The sequence below is a fragment of the Tinamus guttatus genome, unplaced genomic scaffold (assembly GCF_059628265.1).
Source record: "Tinamus guttatus ecotype Peru unplaced genomic scaffold, ASM5962826v1 Tinamus_guttatus_pri_ptg000188l, whole genome shotgun sequence".
NCBI lineage: Eukaryota > Metazoa > Chordata > Aves > Tinamiformes > Tinamidae > Tinamus > Tinamus guttatus.
Genome location: NW_028288722.1, coordinates 766,497 through 787,152, shown reverse-complemented (window position 1 = coordinate 787,152; position 20,656 = coordinate 766,497). Strand labels below are relative to the sequence as shown.

Genomic DNA, 20,656 nt, shown 5'->3' with positions numbered 1-20,656 from the left:
AGAGCAGCAGACAGTGCTTGTGAATTGTGGTGGGCTCTGTGGTCGCCGGGATCGCATCAAGGTGAATTCCCCAAGCTGTGATCTTCACCTGTGATGAGACAGGCTAACACACTCCAGAAAAACCTATCATATTTTCCAGCGTGCTGGTGTGAACAAATCCTGCTGGAGGCAGTTGCTTAAGAGAACAGTGCTGATGGTGGGCTCTTCCTGGCAGGTATTTGCTTCACTCCATTCATCCTTCTGCCTGCATCCCTCTCTTCCGCTCCAGCATCTTAAATCCAAACAGTGCCAGGGGCAAGCAGTGATACTGTGAGAGCGGGAAGAGCCTCGAGCATTAGGCAAAGAAACGTTCCTTGGCAGCACGGGAGTTCATCTTGCAGCACTAAGAGCTGTCTGCTGGCCAGTGAGTGTTCACGAAAGCCCAAAGCTAAGAGCAGCTGGGTCTTCTCTCATATTCAGCACTAATTTAAGCTAAATCCCAGGGCTAGAGCTGCTCTTTGGCCGCTGATGCCTTTATTGCATTTTCCAAGTATTACAAGTCTCAGCTGTGCTCCTTGATCACAATGCGGCTCCTGGCCTGAGGTTGTAACGTGTTGCTGTATTTTAAGTGTTATTGAACAGATTGACTAAAGCGTGTGAAATCCTTGCAAAAATGACCTCCTTGTTCTGAGCCAGTCCGGGACCTCACTGTTCATACAGGGAAACGGTGCCAAACATATGAAAGATGTTTTTCTAAGCCCCCTTCAAACTGCCTTGTCAGACCTGCCCGGAGCCGCGTTGGGGCTTCTCGGATGCTGCTGCTGTGCTCAGACTTGCTTTTCCAGGCTGGTATTTTGCTGGCAATTGCTGAAGCCCCGCACCAGCGAGCACGGGGCGTGCGGGTGTCCTGTGCCCAGGAGCTCCCAGCTGAGCTACTCCTGCTCTCGCTTCCCACCCCGTCCTGGCTGGAAGCCAAAAGGAAGCGGCAGAGCTGGAACCCGGCGTCCACGTCTCAAAATCCGTCACAACTGTTCAGGAAAACCCGGGACCTGTATCCACTAGACCCCAGTTCGTTACAAGGATGTAGCATCTGCCTGATACAACCTAGCTGGGATCTAATGTGCTGCTATCTCAGCGTCAACTCTAATCTCTCCTTTTTCTGCCCTGAAATCCAGTCCTTGCTGTAACATTGTACTGAAGTGAGCCAGCCCTTTGCCATCTTAGGGGGTCTTGCAGCTTTTCCTGCCAGTCATATTTGCTTTCTAGAAAGCTTGAATGGTCCCTGTGCGTAAACTTAAACCTTTCCAACCAGCAGCTTTGCCAGATACCAGAGTAAAGGCTCAGGATCCCTCTTCAGAGCGTTAGCTGCTCGTCTTGGTGCCTATTCCCATCCTGTGACCTCTACTCCCTCCTCGAATTCAGTCTTCATAGCTTGAAGCACAGTCTGCACATACATATATACACCAGATCTACGTTCTTTATTTTTACTGCCTGAAAACTGTCTTGCAAAGGAGCAGCTTAATGTCTTCCGTTCGCTGCCTGTCCACCCTGATCCTTCTATGGAAATTGTCCTCGAGTGCCTCGCTGAAGAAGAGAGATGTTAATGCTCTAAATAATTGTGTGACGGTCTGACTTTGTGGTTTATAAGGGAAAAGAAGTTCTCGCTGATTATTTTTATAAGTCTGTGTTTTGATGGATCGCTCAGGTTCAAAGGTCTTCCCAGTGTTGGAATATTTTACTTCCAAGGATTAGCTGGAAGCGTGTGTTTGTCTGTTTCCTTTCCCTGCTTATGTGGCATTTTGCTTCAGAGATGGGACTGCCAAGGGCTCCGTGTTTCGGTGCAGTTAGCAGCAACCTTCCATCATTCCCACCTCTGCACCAGGGGGAGAGGGAAAAACTTGTGCTTTGGGTACCTCAAAAAAAAAAAAAGGAAAAAAAAGAAAAAGGAAAATATGGAAGTGCTTCTTCTCCGAGACTTGTCTCCGCATGGAAAGTCTTGGGTGGGACTTGTCATTTGGATGCTGCTTTCTGCGCAGGGCTTAGTTCTCCCTTGCAGCAGTCACTTGCCTTGCGAGGGAGCCGAGTCTGCCTCAGCCCAGGGCATTGCCAAGGCCATTGGAAGCGTTAACGCGGGAGGGGGAGCCCGTGGCCCATCTTCCAGGCCTCCATCCAAGCGTTTTGCTGCAGTTGTGAAGGCGGCTGCGTGGCTGAGGTGAGCGCGTGGCCTGCAGAAACCCCCCTGCCCTCTTGGCTCTCGTCTCTGGCGAAGGTGCCGGGAATGCCGTGGATGTGCGGTAGGAACATGTGGAGAGACTCCCAGCGTGGATGCAAATAAACGCTCCGGCTTCTCCGTTCAACACCTCTGTGTGCGTAGCCGTGCTCTTGGGGACGGGCTGTGCGTTTTTGGAGCTTTGAAGGGCACAAAGTTACCGCCGTGGCCCAGGGTGAGGGTGGCTGCGGAGGAGCCCGGAGCGGGAGCCTGTGGATGTGGGAGCTGAACCCCGGTTTCTTGCTTGTCCCTTGCTCCTGTCCCTGCACCCTGCAGGCCTCCCCCAGCCGGGAGGAGGAGCAGTTTTGCTGGAAGAGCTGGGGCGATGCTGCTGGAGGCAGGATCGAGGTGGGAGCGGGAATGCTGGGGGGCGGCGGGTCCCCAGGGTGTGGGAACACAGGACTTTGCAGGGGCTGCTCCTGCGGGGCCCCTTGGCCGCAGGGCTCACGGGTTCGAATGCACAGCAGAAGCGGGGGGCCCGGGGCACTGGCGGACGCTTTGGGCGCAGGTGCCCGGCAGGTGCCAGCCTGTCGCGAGGTGGCAGCAGGAGCCAGCGCCGGCAGCGGGGCTGGGACCTCAGGGCACAGGGAAAACTCATGGGAAAAGCGGGGCCTTGCAGGGTCGCCTGGCCCGGGGAGCGCCTCCTGCAGCCACCTTCCTGCAGGAGTGTCATAAGGGGCTGCAGACAGACGGGCTCGTTTGCAGGTGACTGTCGCCGCGGTGACAACCGTGTCCGGGAGGGTGCGCTGGCCAAACTGGGCTCTGCTGGCCGAGAAGTTTGAGGGAGGAGGATAATTACGGTATTTTTGCGTGCGGATAATTGCTGTATTTACGGGAAGGGGAGGGGCCGCCGTCGCGTAGCAACGGGGAACGCTACACGGTATCCCCGAGGGGGCGGGCGCGTAAACAAGGGCACGTGGGCAGCGGCCGCGGCCAATGGGACGGCGGGGAGCGGCCTGCGGGGGCCAATGGGGAGAGGGCGGGGGCGGGCTGAGAACGAGGGGCGGGGCTAGCCGAGGAGCTGCTGGCGGGGTGCGGGCGGGGGCGCCGCGGGGACGGGGAGCGCTGGGGAAGGGGGGTCCCCCCATCATTTTTAATGGGGTTTTACCCATTTCCCTGGGGGTTGCGGGAGAGGAGGATGAAGGAGGAGGAAGGCTGGGCCCTCCTGACCCGTCCCAGCTTCCAACGCTCTGTTTCCCGACAAGGTCGCGCTCTGGGTGGTTAATTCCCGAAGGCGTCGCGGGCGGCTGCCATGGCGCAAATCAGCCTGCACGAGCTGGCCGACCTGGCCATCGGCATGCCCGAGGTGGGCGCCGTGAACTTCAACGCGCTGCACAGCCTGCTGCACGCCATCCTGCAGCACCTCAACCTGAGCGACGTCAAGACCGAGATGCACGAGGAGAGCCTGGCGCCGCTGCCCGCGCCGCCCCCAGACCGGGCACCGCTCCGCGAGAAGGTGCCCTACGACCGCCTGGAGAAGAAGGTGGCCGCGGTGGAGACGCAGCTCCAGGACATGGGCCGGCAGCTCCAGGAGCTGGAGAAGCAGATGGTCTCCCTGGACAGCCTGCCCTCTGGGATGGAGCTGCTGGAAAGGACCACGAGCAGCTCGCAGGCCCCCTCCGTGGTGGCCGACATGTGGCAGATGATGCAGATGAAGAAGAAGATCGAAGCCAACGAGAGCGGCGTCTCCAAGGTGAGAGCTTCCCCCAAACAGAGCTCTGGGAACGGAGGTGACCTGACCCCCAGAGATCAAGTTAACCCATGGAGGGAAATGAGGCGTTTTAACAGCGAGTTTCAGGTTAGATCTGGGCTATGAGAAGCACCCAGACTGTCTCGGGACGTTATGAACACTTCTCCACGCCACTCGTTTTCCAGTAGTAGCAAGGGGAGACCTTGATCACTGCCACTGAGTTAGAGTTTGGGCCAGAGAAGGAGCCGTCCCTGCTCGGTGACTGTCCTGGTTTTGGTAACGGGCTCTGCTCGTGTCCGTCCCTCCTGTCTAGCCAAGGCTGTACCGTGTCCTTGGAGCTGACTGTGCTCCTTAGGAAATGGTCTTGGCAGGGCCGCTGAAACCGGAGCCTGCTGCTGTTGCCAGCTGTGCTCCATGGCGGCCGGGGGCTTCACGGGGGAAGCGGTGGAGTTTCAGAGAGGAAGAGCTGGGATGGGGACGCTGCTTCCAGCTGCGCCGCGTCCTTCCCATGCTGCCCATGAGAGCCCTTGCGGGTCTGATCCAGCTCTCCCTCAGCGGTGCCGAGCGCACGGGGGTCCCGCTCCTCCCGGGGTTTTCTCAGCATCTCTGCAGATTCATCCCCATCCTCTCTCCTTCCATCTCTCCCCACAAAAGGCTCTGGGGTCGCTGCTGTGGTCCTGCAGCAGCGAGGCCACGGCAGGACCCCAGGGAGCTGCCGTGCAGGGGCTGGCACATCTGGAGGAAAGCCCGGTGCCACGTGTGAGCAGCGGGTGTCCCCCGAGCGGGGACATGGCCGCATGGAGGTCCCGGCACGGGGCAGGCAGCTCCCTGCTCACCCGGCCTCGGCACAGGGCCCTGCTCCATCTCTCCTTGCTTCCCTAGAGGCGGTTGCTGCTTGCGCCGGAGCAGGAGGCAGCGTCTCCTTGTCCCTCCGATTAGCTCCTTGCCTGGAGCCTGGCGTGGGCAGCCAGGCCTGGATTCGTACCCACGGCCACGTGCCAGGAGGAAGCAGCACCATCGCCTTCCTCGTGTGGCCCCGCTCACCCGGCTCCCGTCCCTGCAGGCCATGGCCCTCTTCCAGGACCTCCTCAGCGAGGTGAGCGGCGTGAAGGCCACCCAGCTCCGCGTGGAGGAGGACATCCGAAGGATCAAGGAGCTACTGGCCTCGGTGAGCCGGTGCCGCGGGCTGAGGGATGAGGGACATGGCTTGGCCAGCTCCTCGGTCCCCTGAGTCTTCTCGTGTGGTCCAGCCCCACGGCAGCATCCTGGGATTGGGTGTCCCTGGGGCATGAGGATGCTGCCCTTGCTGGAGGTTGGAGCCTGCCTGTGACCTTGTTTCCTTTCTCCTCTCTTTCCAGGAGCCCCAAATGGGCCGGTTCCCCTCTGGCAAAGCCCCCGGAGTGGCTGCCAAGGCCGCAGGGGTCCAGGCCAGCCCCAGAGAGGGGACTCCAGGGACACTGCCTGACTCCGAGGGGACACGAGCAGGGATGCCTGGAGCACCAGCCACCCAGAGGGGCCCTTCTGTGCATGGGACAAGGGCTCCTGACACCAGCGCTGGCACCCCGGGGACAGTGCCAGGGTCCCAGAGAGCCCAGGCCACTGTCCCAGGGCCACAGTCAGGGTCCCCTGGCACTGAGGTCTCTTTCTCTGGGCCACAGCCAGGATCCCTTGGCATAAGGGCCACTGTCCCAGAGGCACAGCCAGAGGCCCCTGGCACTGGGGCTACCGTCCCTGGGGCAAAAGCACGATCCCCTGGCACTGGGGCCGCCGTCGCCAGAACAGAACCAGGGTCCCCTGGTACTGGGACCACCATCCCCAGAACAGAACCAGAGACCCCAGGCACTGGGGCCACCATCCCAGGGGCACAACCAGGGTCCCCTGGCACTGGGACCACCATCCCCAGAACAGAACCAGAGTCCCCAAGCACTGGGGCCACCATCCCAGGGGCACAACCAGGGTCCCCTGGCACTGGGACCACCATCCCCAGAACAGAACCAGAGTCCCCTGGCACTGGGGCCACCGTCCCAGGGGCACAACCAGGGTCCCCTGGCACTGGGACCACCGTCCCCAGAACAGAACCAGAGTCCCCTGGCACTGGGACCACCGTCCCAGGGGCACAACCAGGGTCCCCTGGCACTGTGGCCACCATCCCAGGGGCACAACCAGAGTCCCCTGGCACTGGGACCACCGTCCCAGGGGCACAACCAGGGTCCCCTGACACTGGGGCCAGTGTCCCTAGAACAGAACCAGAGTCTCCTAGCACTGGGGCTACCATCCAAGGGACACAGCCTGGGTCTCCTGGCACTGGGGCCACAGTCCCCAGAACAGAACCGGGGTCCCCTGGCACTGAGGCCACCATCCCAGGGGCACAACCAGAGTCCCTTGGCACTGGGGCCACAGTCCCAGGGACACAGCCTGGGTCCCCTGGTATTGGGGCCACAGTCCCAGGGACACAGCCTGGGTCCCCTGGCACTGGAACCACCGTCCCCAGAACACAAGCAGGATCCCCTGGCACTGGGACCACCATCCAAGGGACACAGCCTGGGTCCCCTGGCACTGGGGCTGCAGTCCCGAGGACACAGCCTGGGTCTGCTGGCATGCCAGCTGCTGTCCCGAGAGCACCACCAGGTTCCCCTCGCCCTGGGCTCACCATTTCAGGTGCACAGCCAGGATCTCCTGGCACTAGGGTATCTGTCCCAGGCGCACAGCCAGGGTCCCCTGGCACTGGGGCCACCATCCGAAGGCCACAGCCAGGGCCCCCCAGTACCGGGGCCGCTGTGTCAGGGACCCAGGCAGCACCCGCAGGGCTCCCAGCAGGAGGTGTGGGGGTTCAGCCCAGCCTCCCTGATGCTCAGATGGCCCCCACTGAGGCCAGACTCGGTGCTCCGCGTGCTCGGGCCGATGCCGTGAGCCTCGAGGTGTCACCCAGCACCCAGGGCGCCGCAGCAGCAGCCCCGCGCGGGGCAGAGCCGCCCGCAGCAGCCCAGCACCCCGAGCGCCCGTGGGACACGGGTGCCGCGTCCTCCTCAGGGGAGACAGACACGGCCCCCGCAGCGCTGGACGAGGCTCTGCAGCAGCTCGGGCAGCTCAGCAGCCTCTACGCGGCCCTGAAGGAGCAGGTGGCCCAGCTGGCACTGGCCAAGTGCGACCGCGCGGAGGTCGAGAAGCTGCGGCTGCTCGTGCTGGAGGCAGGTAGGGACCTGCCGGGGAGCGAGGGCCGCATGCGAGGCAGGACGCGGCGGGGATGTGTCCTGTGCCAGGGTGTCCCCTGCGGCTGCAATGCCAGGGGGGAGCTGGGCTCTCGGCTAGCACGGAGGCTCGGGGCAGCCCTCTGCCCATCTCCTGCCATCGCTCTGCTGCCACCTCTGCTGCCAGTGGGGTTTTTCCTGTAGTGGTTTGGGAAAACCGAAGCGCCTCGTGCTGGCGCTGAGAGAAACCCCCTCACTGGTGGCACCTTCCCTCAGGCCGCATCTCTGCAGAGCAGAAGAGCAGCCGCAGCGACGTGAATGACCTCCTGCGCCGCGTGGCCTCTCTGCAGAGCATGGCCAGAGAGCTACAAAGTGAAAAGGCAAAGGTGAGGGGACAGCGGTGTCACCAGCAGCCCTGTTTGCTGGCCTGAGAGCAGGAAGAGGGTGACAAGCCACCATGGCGGGGAGAGCACAGAGTGAACTCTGTGCCCTGACACCCCTCCCAGATCAAACATCTGCAGAAGGTCGTTGAAAGGATGATGGGAGCAGGCACCGAGCAGAAAGCCGAGGGCACCAACCAGATACATCTGCAGCTGGAATGTATCAGGTATAAGAAACCAGGAGCTTCTACACATGGGGTGCCCCCTGCTCTGGTGTGACCCTGCTCATCCCGCCCCTGTGTCACTGACCAGGTCTATGGTGCAAGAGATAGAGAAGGAGCTGAAGGAGCTGAGGGAGAAGCAGGATGGGGCCAAAGTCCAACTGGAGCAGTCGGTGACCGGTGTGGCCAACCACCTGCAGGAGCAGGTCAGGGAACCAGAAGGGCTGCGTTCCCAGCGGGGCACCTCAGCATCCTCCCCTGTCCCTGCTTCAACCCGCCAGGGTCTGCAGCACTTGGGCTCGTTGGCCACCATCATCCCATCCCGTCTCAAATCCCTTCCCTGTGCCCTTGCTCCAGCTGGACAAGCTGAGGTCCGTCATGGAGAACATGATGGCCTCGTCTTCGGCCTTGCTGTCCATGAGCGTGCCGGCCAGCCCGGAGCCGCGGCAGGAGGCGGCGCAGGCCGCGTGCCCGGCCTGCAGCCTGGACGTCAGCGAGCAGGTCCGGCAGCTCTTCCAGCGCTACGAGCAGCTCCAGCACCTCGTTTCCTCCTTCCTGGAGCGGCAGGCGGACATCAAGGCGGCCAGGCATGTTCCAGCGAGGAGCCAGGTAAGGGACGCTGTGTCCTGGTGTCACCGCAGCCAGCCGCATTGCTGGGTGCAGATGTAGGGGCTCAACGGCACCGCCAATCCCTGAACACAAAGCACGGGCAGGCTCGGGGCCGCTCTGACAGGTCCCAAAGACCAGATCTGGGGAAACTGAACCCCAGGGAGTGTCCTTGTGCTCCAAGGACATGGCAACTCTGTGCTGGGCAGCCCAGGCTCGGGCAAGGCTGGATGCTGCAAGGGGCAGGCTGGGTGCTGGTGTCCGCTTCCTTCATGGTCCCTTACGGATTTCAGCGCCTCTGGTCTCCGCTGTGTGACCCAGGGACAAAAATCCCATCCTGGGGGCTGGGCGATGCGCAGGGATCAGAGCCCCGTGCCCTGCCCACCCGTTGCACAGCCCCGTGTCCTTGTCTCCTCCATGCAGCAGGACGAGGAAGCTCTGAGGCACATCCAGGCCACCATCCTGCAGGTGCAGGAGGACTGCGAGAAGCTGAACTCCGTCACGGGGGATCTCGTGGACGACCGTCGCCAGAAACAGAAAGATATCGAGGTGGGGGGGTGTCAGCCCCTCCAGGCGGGGTCTGCTCGAAAGATGCTCCTAGGCCCTCTAAGGCCGTGGCTGGGCTTCGTCTTTGAGTGTCTTCTGTGTTCAAAGGCTCTCTTCCTGTCCCTGGAGAAACTGGAAAAGGAGAAAGCAGACAGGGAGGATCTGGTGACAGAAATGGATGTGGTAAGACAGCAGAAGGACAAGCCAAGGTGGTCATAGGAACTGTGACAAATCCACACTGTCCCTTTGGCACTCAGGCTCTGCGATGCCACCCTGTCCTTTTTGCCTCTCCATCGCATCCATTTTCCCTTCTCCATCACTCCCCTTCCTCTTTGCTAGAAAGCAGACAGGGCCGCGCTGGCTGCCAAGGTCAGTCGCACGCAGTTTGATGCCACCATGGAGCACCTGAATAAAATGGTTCAGGACCTGCTGGACAGGATCACGGGACAGGAGCAGGACTGGCACCAAATCCAACAAAAGCTCATTGAAGAGATGGGCTCCAAGGTAAAGTGTGGCCGAGGGGCAGCCTCTGCCAGCCCTCTCAGAGGAAAATCCTCCACAGGGTTTGTGCCAGGGCTGTTTCTACCAGAAGAGCTGGTGCTTTGTGCATGACCCAGCTCCCATTTCCCTGCCCTTGGGAGCCCAGGGACTCCTCTCAGCCTTGCCTCCTGCTCTCCCCTGTCTCTTTGCTTTGAGATTTGTGCCATGCGGGTCCCAAAGGCCCTTGCCCTCCTGCCAGCTCGTTCGGAGGTGTCTGCTGTGTCCTAAAAGCTGCCGTCCCGTCAGTGCGGAGGGCAGGGCAGCTTCCCGTGGGGGGACGAGCACCGTCAGGCCGCGCCGCTCCCTGGCTGCGCTTCGGCCCCTGCAAATCGCCCGGGGGCATCATGAGGTCCCGCTCACGTGGGTCCTCCTTCCTGGCAGGCCTGTTGGCAGGGCCAGCACCAGGGAAGCCCAGGGGCATCGCTTGGTGCACGGGCAAACCCTGGCACTGCTGCCAGCTCCCAGCTGTGGCTCCCTTCCCGGTCCCCACGGAGCCTTGGGGACCGCAGCGGTGCAGCTGGTGGCACGGGTGTCTTGCTGAGCTCCCGTCCCGTCCGCAGCTGGACCGCCTGGAGCTGACGCCGTTCCGCCAGCGGCTCGAGGAGCGCTGGAAGAGCCTCCTGAAGCAGCTCCAGGAGAAAGCGCCGCGGATGGAGGCGGACGACGCGGCCGGGATTCGCAAGTACGTAGGGCGGGAGGCACGGGCCCGAGCCCGGCGGGCTGAGCGCCCCGAACGTGCTGGATTAAAGCGCCTCCGCCCACGCATTGTCCCTCCCTACACCGTGTCCCCGGGGCGCCTGGCTGATTCAATGCGTGCAAGTTCATCATGCAGCGACGATGCGCACGTGCCGGCAGGGCCGCCCCGCACCGGCTCGTCTCCTCAAACTGGGAGCGAGCAGCAGCTTCCCGGTTGCCTCGGGATAATGCTCAGGAGAAAGCCCGTGGCTCTGGCGGCAGCGCAGGGTGTCGGAAGGGCCTGTGCGCGAAGGCGGCCGTGTTGCGGGGGGTGCGGACTGCACGTGGCCCTGCAGCTTCTCGGGTGTCTGACACACGGCTGAGCTGTGACACCCATCCTGCCACCTCGGTTTGCGACCCCTGCAGCACCGCGATGCCTCCCGGTGCTCCAGTTAGGTGGCTCTGGCAGAGGGAGGAACCCGCTCGCTCGGTGCCACCGCAGGCAGCCCGCTGAGCCCTTCTCTCCTCCGCAGGCAGCTGCTGGCTCATTTCCACTGCGTGTCCTGCGACCGCTCTCTCAACATGCTGGTGCCCAGCCCGTAAGTGCCCTGCGAACACAGGGGCCCCGCAAGCGCTGGGCAGCGCAGGATGGGTCAGGATGGCACCGCGCGCACGGACAGGGAGGCTCTGGGTGTCTCCTGCTGGCTCAGTGTGACCGGAATGGGGCTCGGCAGCTGCCGTGGCCATGAGCAGGGTGCAGTGCTCGCTGCCAGCGCTGACCTGCCCCCGTCCGCAGGCACGTCCTGGCCATCCCGTCCATGCCGGCGCTGCCCTCCCGCCACTCTGGGCGCCCCCACACCGTCTTTGAGCTGGAGCAGATACGGCAGCACAGCCGCAGGTAGCTGCGTGTGACGAGTTGTGCCTGGTCTCAGCCTGCCGTCAGGCAGTGGCGAGACAAGTCCCCCCGCATCCCCACCTGCCCCAGAGGCAGCTCTGCTCCTCGCTGCTCTGTCCCCATCACCCTCCCCGGCGTCTCCTCTCGCGCAGCCTGCGCTTGGGACCGGCCGGGCCGCCCTCCCCGCTTGCCGCCCCGCTGCCGGAGCGGGGTGCGCAGAGCCTGCGCTGCGCCCACGAGCAGATGACGCGGGACATGGAGACGGTGCAGCTGCACTACGGCGGCGGCGCCAGGGCCAGCAGCCAGATGATCAGGGACCTCCTGCAGCTGCCCTGCCTCGGCCCTGCGCTCCAACGGTGGGACAGGCACCGTGGCGCGGGGGATGCGGCAGGGAAAACCAAGCCGCGGGCGGGAAACTTAAGTCCCGCCATCCCGCAGCGAGCGGCCGGCCGAGTGCGAGTACCTGAGCGTGGCGCGGCCCTGCGGGGGCCGGCACACGCTCACGCACCCGCTGCAGCGCTGCCTCCGCCTGCGGCACCTCGCGCGCTGCCGCCCCGGGCAGCTTGAGCCTGGCCCGCTCCTCGCAGAGGCCAAGGTAGGGAGCGGGGCCGGCGCGTGCCCGCCGGCGCGGCCGGGTTTTCCGCACCGTCCTTGGAAGCTGCTCCGCGCTGGGCCAAGGCTGTGCTGCTCTGGGGGGCTGGGGTGATGTTGCACGCCTGTGCAGGGTGAGCCACATACATGTGATGAGTTGTGTCCGGTCTCAGGCAATCCGCCGCAGCCCGGCCCGTGCCCTTTTGGGCTGGGTGTAGAAGAGGCCGGTTGGGTGTCCCCTCCACTGAGTCACCCTAGGGAGGGCAGGCCTGGGGCAGCGTGTCCTAGAGCGAGGCTCCCGCTGGCGAGCCGGGCGCATGCAGCCACCCCACGTCTCGCCTCCCCTTGCAGCAAGACGAGGTGGAGCTCCTGGGCCAGGACGGCCACGTCTACAAGGGCCGCAGGGACACGCGGCTTCCAGCCATCACCGGGAAGGACGGTGAGGCGGGGGGCCCTCTGTGTGCGGCCTGGAGGGGACGCGGGGCTGGGCAGGTGTCCCCAGGCACTGCAGGAAGGACTCGCGCACCTCGGGAAGCACCAAGCACTGGGGATGCCACGTCGGCACCCTCAGAGCGGGAAGCCTGAGACGAATCCCTCCTGCATTGCCCACAGGCTCCCCGAGGAGGAAGGACAAGCCGCCCCGCCGGCCAGGGGCCGCCCCGGACGCCGGGGCCCTGCTCTCCCGGCCGCAGAGCGCCTCGGTGCCGCGCAGCGCCCCGGGCTCGGCCGTACCGGCGCCTCAGCAGCGCCCTGCGTCGCTGCATGGCTCCCCGCAGCCGCAGGGCCGCGGCGGGGAGCTCCGTGCCGCCACCACGGAGCGTGGGGCGGCAGCGCTGCCCGAGGCTGCACAATAAACACTGCTGGAGCGCGCGGTGCCAACACGATCCCTCACGGCGTCCCTCATCCTGGGCTGTGGAGCGAGGGGGCTCCCACCCCGCTCTGCAGAGACCTGGCCGAGCTCATCACATGGTGCTGCTCCTGCTTTGGGCTTTCCAAACGCGCTGTGGTCACTTAGCACTGCCGATCCTGGGCATGGTGCCACTCGTCCCATGGCAGCTGCTGTGCCCTCAGCCCAGCGCGTGGCCCTGCACACGTTCGGGCACCTGGTACCGCTATGGTGGGAGGAGGCAGCAGGACACGGCACCGGTTCCCGGCTGTGGGTGGGAGTCACCACTCGTTAGTCACTGCTGGCCACGTCAGAAGCCGATGGTTTATTTACTTAAATGTTGTTTTATGGGGCCTGATTTATGGCTGGGGCGAACTGTGATGGCTGCACTCGGCAAGACCTGCCCTTGATCCGCTCGCACGGGAGCGGTTCGTTTTCCCTGGGCAGGGAAGCAGCACCAAGGGGCCCTGGCGCTTGCCAACATGACCCAGGTCTGGCCTGGGTTTCTGGGCCGGGTGGGAGCCTCAGGCTTCGCCCTGCGTGACGGGCGAGCCATGCGGCGCGCTGAGACCTAGCGCTGCTCATGCCATTAGTGGCTGGTCCCCAGCAGGGGCTAGCAGCCCCCAGCAGCCCTCCAGCGAGGGGCGAGCCCAGGCATCCGGGAAGGGAGCTCCAAGACCTTGGAGCGGCCACAGAGCCCGGCCCAACCATGGAGCTGCCGAGCCGGCCTTCCTGGGAGGCTCCAGTGCAAGGAGCAGGAGCAGGGCACAGGGAAAGGCCACCAGCCCCGAGGGCACCGGGGCGGCCCCAGGAGAAGGCTCCGCTTGCTCAGCTGTGCCCCGTTCCCCGTCTTGGCCTAGCTGGACCAGCTACAAAAACGCGAGCGCAGCCCCAGCTCCCGTCCGGGCTCCGGTGCTGCAGCTCTGCTGCTCCTTCCACAGTGGGTGAGTAGCCCCAAGCGGGAGATTTCCTTCCTTTCCCTCTCAGAGGACGCTCTGTGGGAGGGGTCCGGCAGCCCTTCCTCGGGGAACGGGAATTGCGCTCCGAGTTTGCCGCTCGTGGTGGCCTGTCGCTCCTTGGTGTCCCCCGAGCTGCCGCGGTCCCGGTTTGGTTTTCACCGTGCTGCGCCGGGGCAGGCGGCGCGCGAAGGCCTTTAACGCCGCTGCCTCGGGGTAACGTGGGGCTCCTCGGCGGAGGAGGCTGCTCCCATGCCTGGCACCGGGGCACCTCACTGCAATCACCGCTACCCGCCCATGGGCAGGGGGACACGGCACGTTTTTGGGAGAGTTTTGTGGCTTTTCGCTGCCAGCAAGTGTAGGACGAGGCCGGGGCCGCTTGGGGTCTATTTTGGGGTCACTTTGGATGTGGAAGGCGGTACCTGTGCGCCTGCCCCCTGCTATTGGGAGCCCTGCAAAAAGCCCCTGCCCATGTGGCACATCCGCGGGTTGGAGCTGGTGGCTCCGAGGGCTGGCGCCGCCGCGCTCTTCGCTTCGCCGTGTCACCGTGTCCTGCGCTCGGGACGCGCTCGCCAAGGCTGGCCCCGCCGCCGGCATCGCAGCCCTCCCTGCGGGGACCAGGACACGGAAGGGCCTGCCCTTGTTCGCAGTCCCTGCTTCCCGGAAAAGAGAAAAGGCAGGGACAGCTGCTGTTAAAAAAGTGATTTTTTTTTTATTATTATTTTTAAATTAATAAAAAACCTTCAAACTGTTTTTGTTGTGGGTTTTTTTGTGTTTTTTTTTTCTTTTTCTTTTTTTTAAGCAAGATTGATTTAAAAACTAAAAAACCCCCTGGCTCCCCCGGTTTCCTCCTCCCCCCGGAAGGGCCCGTGAGCGGGGGGGATGGCGCTGGGGAGGCATCACCTTGTTAAATCAGAGCCCCCAACTCGGCTTCCCAACCAGCATCTCCAGGGCAGAGAGGGGCAGGATCCCACGAGAGGGATCCCGGGGGCGTCCGGGCCGGCAGGAATTTCCGAAGTGAACGGAGGGTCACTTCGTTGAGTCACAGCAACAAGCGTCCAGGAAAATCCAGGGCTGCCGTCGTGCCGAGCCGGGATGCGGGCAGGGGTTGTGGTGCCGTGGAGGCCGGGGTGCTGAAAATCCGCTGATTTGGGGGTGTTTTTTTTTGTTTTTTTTCCTCCCCGTCCTGCAACGCACCAGGGGGTGCCGGGACCCAGAGCGCCAAGACCCGGGGGGACTGCGTGGTGCCCCCGCTCCGGCCGGGCCGCGAGCCCCTCTGTGCCCCCTGCCAGCCACCCGCCTGCTGCTCCTTCTCTCTGGATTTATATACATTAGATATATTTATATATTATAGTTATATATTAAAAAAAAAAAAGGAGAAAAGACCAGTTAGCGACTCTCGCAAGGAGGCTCTTGTGGGCCAGTGACCACCCCCTCCCACCCCAGGGAAAAAAAAATAGGAATAAAACCTAGAAAATGGTTCCAGTGCGTTTCTGGGGCCCCCCTGCTCCGCGTGCCGTGGCTTGATCTCCCCAACGTTTTCTCTGCCTCCCCGCCGCCCCCTCGGCCGCCCCCAGTCTTATCTCTGCGCGTCCATGGTGGCCACGGGGGGCTGCGGCGGCGCGGGGGCCGCGGGGCCGGGCGGCCAGGCGGGCGCCGCGTGGTGCAGGTGGTGGTGGCGGGCGGTGGGCGACGAGGGCGGCAGCCAGGCGGGCTGGTGGCTGGGGGGCGACGGCGCCCAGAAGGGGCTGAAGCTGCCGGGCGGCGAGCAGGCCGTGGAGGCCATGGGGCTGCTGCTGCTCTGCAGGCTCTCCGACGCGCGCAGCTTGGAGAACATGGCGAGCGCGTCCGGGAAGTTGGGCGGCGTGGCCGGCGTGTTGCTGGGGGTGCACATCTGCCGGGAGAGAGGCGGTCACGGCGCGGGGCCGGCACCACGGGAGCCGAGCGGAGCAGGGGCTCCCCCGCGTCCTGCTCGGCTCTGCCCTCCGCCCCGGCGCTGCGGCCGGTGCCCCGGGACCAAGGACGGCCCCGCGCTCGGGTTCCCGTCCGCAGCAGGGGCTGGGGCGCCGCGGGGCGCCCGGCTCCCTTCCCGAGCTCCCAAGGGGAACCAGCGCCGGGCGCCCCCCGCGGCCCTGCAGCACCCTGCGGAGCGCGCGAGGCCTTGGGAAGGGGCTCGCGGCCCTGCAGAGCTCGCAGCTCTCCCGGGAACCACAACCCAACACGCAGCCAGCGCTTCCTGCCTCCAGCATGGGCATTTTCCCCCCTCAGTTCAGGGGCATCGATTCCAACCCCTGTTCTTGTGAGCCAGGGCTGGGTTGCACCCGAGGAGGCAGCGCGGGCTCTGCCCCGTGCCGTTCCCGGTAAGGCCGGTGCCTTCCGCGTAGCCGGCTAAATTTAGCACCGCGTCTCCACCTCCTTCCTCGGGGCCTCCTCCTCCCTGCGGCTCGGCCCTGCCGCCCGGGCCCTGCTCGCGATGGATCCCGCCGCCCACGCGCCGCGCGCTCGCAGGTGCAGGAAAATCCGGGCCTGGCTCGTGCCCGCGGGGGAGACCTGCTGCATGCGGGGGCAGGGGCACCCTGGGCCGCAGCCCCAGCGCTGTGGGGACTCGGCGCATCCTGCAAAAGCACCTGGAAATGGGGAGGTTGGGGGAAAACCCCCCTCGGCATCCAGGCTCGTTGCTGCCTCCCTCCCTGTGTAGCCTGGCTGCGCCGGGCTCGCTCGGGCGCCGCGCGCGGATCTGGCTCCGCACGGGGTTTAGAAACGGCCGCTGTTGGTCAAGTGCTGTCCCGAGGGCTGGAACCATCCTGGGGAATATTCCGGCTCCTGGGAGGTGGGACGGAGGAGGTCCGTGTGAGCCGAGGCCAACATCACCTTGAGCTCACCCTGGGTGAACGTGGATACGCGCCAAGCAGCCGGCAGCCTGCTTGGAGCAAAGCATCTCCGGGCGCATCTGGACCCGCGGGATCTGCATTCCCGGGCAAAGCCACGGGTTTTGCCGTGGGCTTTGCCACGATGGGCACGAGGATCCGTCCCCACTGCGTCCGGACAGGGCTCTGGTGGCTGCAGGGGAGCTCCGACGGCCCCAGGTGACCCCAGGGAGCTGCTCATGGCTGGGTTGCGGCGGCAGGAGACGGTCACCGTGTAACCAGTGCGAACCCAGCTCGGAAACGCCTCCTCCCTCCGCGTTTCAGGCGCCTTTGTGGCAATTTGGGCTCAGTGCGACACTTCAGAGAAGGAGAGTTCCCAGGGTTTTATCCCGCAGCGGGATCAGCCAGGCCTGGCACTGGGGCTTGCTGCCCAGCAAGGGCCCAGATTCATGTTTTGGGATGTGCCTCTTCCTCCAGCTGCCTCTTCTTTCCCAGGTCGTTTCTGGGAACACTGGGATTTAGGCAGAACTCCAGCAGCACCGCTAGGAAGTGGGTTCTTTCTGCTTCTAAACTTGCCACCTTGGGGGCTCTCCTCTGCATTTCAGGGCGCTTGGTGTGAATTCCATCGCATTTTCCACATGCGTTATCCTAGGCAAAACATCTCCCTTCAGGAGGGGAGCAGAGGGATCTGTGATACCAGGCAAGGCATGAGATGTCCCCACGGGACATCCTCCCCGCAGGGCCGGAGCTCCTGCACCACTATAAATCCACGGAAACTCCTCATGGCAATGGGAAAGTGGGCCGATGCCCAGCCCGTTTTTGGTAGAGCTGCTCTCCCAGCCCCTATGGGATTCCACCTCCAAACACAGGGAAAGCAGCTCCTGTTCCCAGACATTCCCAGCAGCACCAGCCACCTCTTCTGCTTGGGATGTGTCGCTTCTTCCCCCTGCCCGTGCCCGGACATCGTGATCCGGGTGGTCCCTGGGGTGGCTGCACCCGGAGAGACGTAGGGCCCGGCTCGTCCGGGCTGACCCTCCACCCGGGGCAGGAGGAGGGTTTTCAATCCGAGCAATTAAACCCCAAATAAGCGCAGGACAGAAGTGGCTTTGCGGGGCTCCGGGGTGTCCCCTCTTCTCTGCCGTGTTAATGCGCAGGGCAGAGCCGGGGCTGCTTCTCCCTCTCCGCAACTGGGTTTCCGGGGAACTAATTTTGGAGCTCACCTCGCACCGCAGCAAACCCACTTTTATTTTAAATGCCCTGTGCTTTTGGCAGTATCTGAAGAGAGATTTGTTCCAAAAAGGCTCTAACTTCAAGCCACTCTGTTCCAAAAAAAAAAAAAAAAAAAATGCACACAGAGTCCAAATCCCAGCTCCAGCCTGAGGTGAGAGACGCTGCTGGAGGGGGCACGCAGCTCAGTTTCTGGGGTGTCGTTTGCAGGATTAATTAAAAAACTCTGCATAATTATTGCCTTCCTCCTCCGACACTGTTTTTTTTTTGCGAGGAGCCGCTCGCTATTGGCTGCCAAAAGGGTCTGTCCCACTTGAGCAGCTCTGGCGAGGCTCTTCCCGAGATGAACGATACGCCGGGAATTTCGCAAGCCGCAGGGAGTACCTGCCGTCCGCAGGGAAGCGGCTCCCCCGGCGCGCGGGCCGAGGTGCTGCTCGGAGGAGCAGCTCCCTACCGGTTTGCTCAGAGCTTTGTTCCACCCAGCTTTAAAAAGAAATAGAAACTACGGTTGTAAAGCCACGCTCGGCCTCCGCCCCTGCCCCGGAAGGGCTGCTCGAGGCATTTCACACTGGAGTGAGATCAAGATACTGTTTTTTGGGGGTGGGCAAGAAGGGAATAGGAGCAAAAATGCCAAAAATGCAACAGGGGAATGAGAGGAGCGCCTGGGAGAGACGCTTCCACGGCGCTTGTCAGGGCGCAGAGCACGGTGTGTTCTGCAAACTCCCTGATTAATGCCTAGCCATAAGGAAAATAAAGCAGGCACCAAGGAGAGGAAAGCCGGCGCTTTGGGCCCAAGGAAGACTGTGTGAGACGGGTCCGGGATTGGCAAGACGGCGAGGAGCCGGGCAGGACCATCCTGCCCCCGAAACTCGGCTCTGACCCAGGGCAGGAGCCTCCTTTGCGAGCAATGGGGCCATTCCTCGCCTCGAAGGAGCCGGAGTCAAAAGTGCTTCGGACAGGAGCGTTTCGGGGCCAAAGCGCAGAGTTTCGGGGCTGAACCGCAGTGATTCAGGGCCAACATTGTGGTTTCCCCTAGCTTAGAGGAAACGAAACGGGTCAGAGGAGGGTCTCACATCACCCTGTTCTCAAGGAGTCCAAATACCAAGAATCCGCGTGTTTCGTCATGGCCTGTTTTGCATCAAACTTCCTGCAGCGGCCGGGCACTAACTGACTCAAAGAGGGAAGGAATCACCCTGCTGAGCTTCTTCTCAAGCCTTTCAGGCCTGCAGCCCCTGGTTTGCCTCCTTTCCCCTCTCCAGCTGGGAAAGGCTTATTTTCTCTCTCCCCTTACGGGATTAGCATCTCCCAGGCTTTCCAAAGCACGAGCTGGAACAGGGCTTGACAATGGCGAGCTCCGTGAAAGCCTATCCTCCAGCCACCCAAAAGCCTCGCCACGGTGGGAATTTTCCAGCTAATTTACAAATAAAAGCTCCAGGAGCAGATTTCTCCTGCACTAAAGGAACAAGATAAAAATCTAGTTCTTCTCAGAGAGCCATTGTTTTCCAGGCAGGTTCCTTTCCCCCCTCCACAAAACGCAGCGATTTTTTGGGCCAGCTCCGAATTCCTCGTGCTGCCGCTGGCACTCGGGATTCGGGCTCCTCCTTGCCTGCTGCTGACCACGTTTTTGGGGAGCCGGGACTTGTTCCTCAGCAGCGGGGGGAGAAGCACCGATAACCGCCGCTGCAACGAATGTTGCAACATGGGAGAAAATTTGCGTCAGAAAATAAATAAAAGGTCGGAAGCACCGGAGAAACCTGGAAAGGCAGGAAGTGGCCGGGTAAAATGAGGTTTATCCGAGAAAAGGTTTCCCCTTTGCTGCTAGAGATTGGAGGCCAGAAGCAGGATTCCAACAGCAGACTTTAAGATAGGGGGGATAAAAAAGGCCCTAGCCTAGACGTGCTCTTCACCCCCCGCCACGGCTGGGTTTGCTCGGCGGGAGAGGAGCAACGAGAAAAGCAAAACAAAAGCAAAAGGCGGCAGGCAGGACACAGCTCCCTCGGCGCTGCCAGCGGGACGTGCCCTCGGCCAAGGTCACGCGGTGCCGGGGGCGGCGGGCCCCGCTCCGGGCGCGCGGCGCTCGCCGGCACCAGCTATTTCCTGGCAGACATTTTAGCTCGTGTTTACATTTGCCGGCTGCGCGTTTCCCTGGTCCGGAGCAACATGGCTGTCAGGGGAGCTGACAGCTCCGCCGCGCCGGGGCGCCCGCGGCGGCCCCCGTTGTCACCGGGACCCCCGGGGGGGGGGGGGACACGAGTGACGCGGGGCGGCCGCGCGGGCGGCGCTGGGGCTCGCTGTGGGGTGCAGAGCCGGGGGCGGCGGAGGGGAGCGGGCGCTGTGGGTGCCCCGGCGCGCGCCGAGCGGCCTCACTTACCATCTGGTGGTGGTGGTGGCCGCCGGGGACGTTGCTCTCCTGGAAGAAGGCGCTCAGCGCGGTCTGCAGGGAGCACAGCGCGGAGCCCGTCACGACGGCGCCCGCACAAAGGCGGAGGGCAGGGGAACACGGAGGGGCCGCGTGCCCCCCGCCGCCGCGGCACGGGGCCCCCCACCAGGGGCCCCAAAATGTCGCTTTCTTGCCCCAAACTGCACCAATGTCTCCAAGATTCCTTTTTTTTTTGGGGGGGGGGGGGGAGGGGTGGTTGTAGCTTCCCTGTTGGCCCTGGGGGTCCCACGCGGGTCCCTGGGTGCTCCCTGCCGGCTGCTGCCCCCACGCGTGTCCCAGGCCGGAGGTCTCCGCCACGAGAGTTTATTGGGGGGGGGGGGGAGCGTGTTTATCCCCCCACCCCTCCCCCAAAGCGCGCGGGGCTCCCGCGCTGCCCACGCGCGTCCGCGATCCCCCGCGGCCCCCAGCCGCCCCCGGGGGGTTGCGGGAAAGCGGCGGGGTGGGAGGAGGGAGGACCTGGGGGCGCTGCCGTGGGTGCCCCCCGCCCCGCCGCGGGCCCCGCGCGGCGGCCACGCACCTCGAACTGCCAGTGCGCCGCCTGCAGCAGCTGCTTGGCCTGGTCGGCGGCGCAGCCGGCCGCCAGCACGAACTGGTTGATCATGACCTGGCGCCGCAGCTCCTCCACGTTCACCGACATGGCGGGGGCGCGGGGCCCCGCCGCGCCTGGCCCCGCCGCGCCGAGGGCCGCGCCGCCGACGCT

General features: G+C 63.6%; 2 protein-coding genes across 2 annotated transcripts; one reads left to right on the top strand and one right to left on the bottom strand.

The window, feature by feature from the left end:
* Nucleotides 1–3,500: 3,500 nt before the first annotated feature.
* QRICH2 (glutamine rich 2) lies at nt 3,501–12,434 on the top strand. Its single transcript, XM_088523458.1, has 17 exons — nt 3,501–3,941; nt 5,002–5,106; nt 5,297–7,130; nt 7,418–7,512; nt 7,633–7,733; nt 7,819–7,933; nt 8,085–8,336; nt 8,760–8,882; nt 8,988–9,062; nt 9,219–9,383; nt 9,980–10,101; nt 10,628–10,693; nt 10,891–10,992; nt 11,142–11,345; nt 11,428–11,584; nt 11,932–12,019; nt 12,193–12,434. The coding sequence occupies exons 1-17, from the start codon at nt 3,501–3,503 to the stop codon at nt 12,432–12,434; spliced, it is 4,287 nt and encodes a 1,428-aa protein (XP_088379584.1).
* Nucleotides 12,435–15,000: 2,566 nt separating this feature from the next.
* Nucleotides 15,001–20,656, bottom strand: UBALD2 (UBA like domain containing 2). The gene is made up of 3 exons (XM_088523467.1): nt 20,474–20,656; nt 19,888–19,950; nt 15,001–15,316 (listed from the first exon to the last, which is right to left on the bottom strand). The coding sequence occupies exons 1-3, from the start codon at nt 20,591–20,593 to the stop codon at nt 15,002–15,004; spliced, it is 498 nt and encodes a 165-aa protein (XP_088379593.1). The 5' UTR covers nt 20,594–20,656; the 3' UTR covers nt 15,001.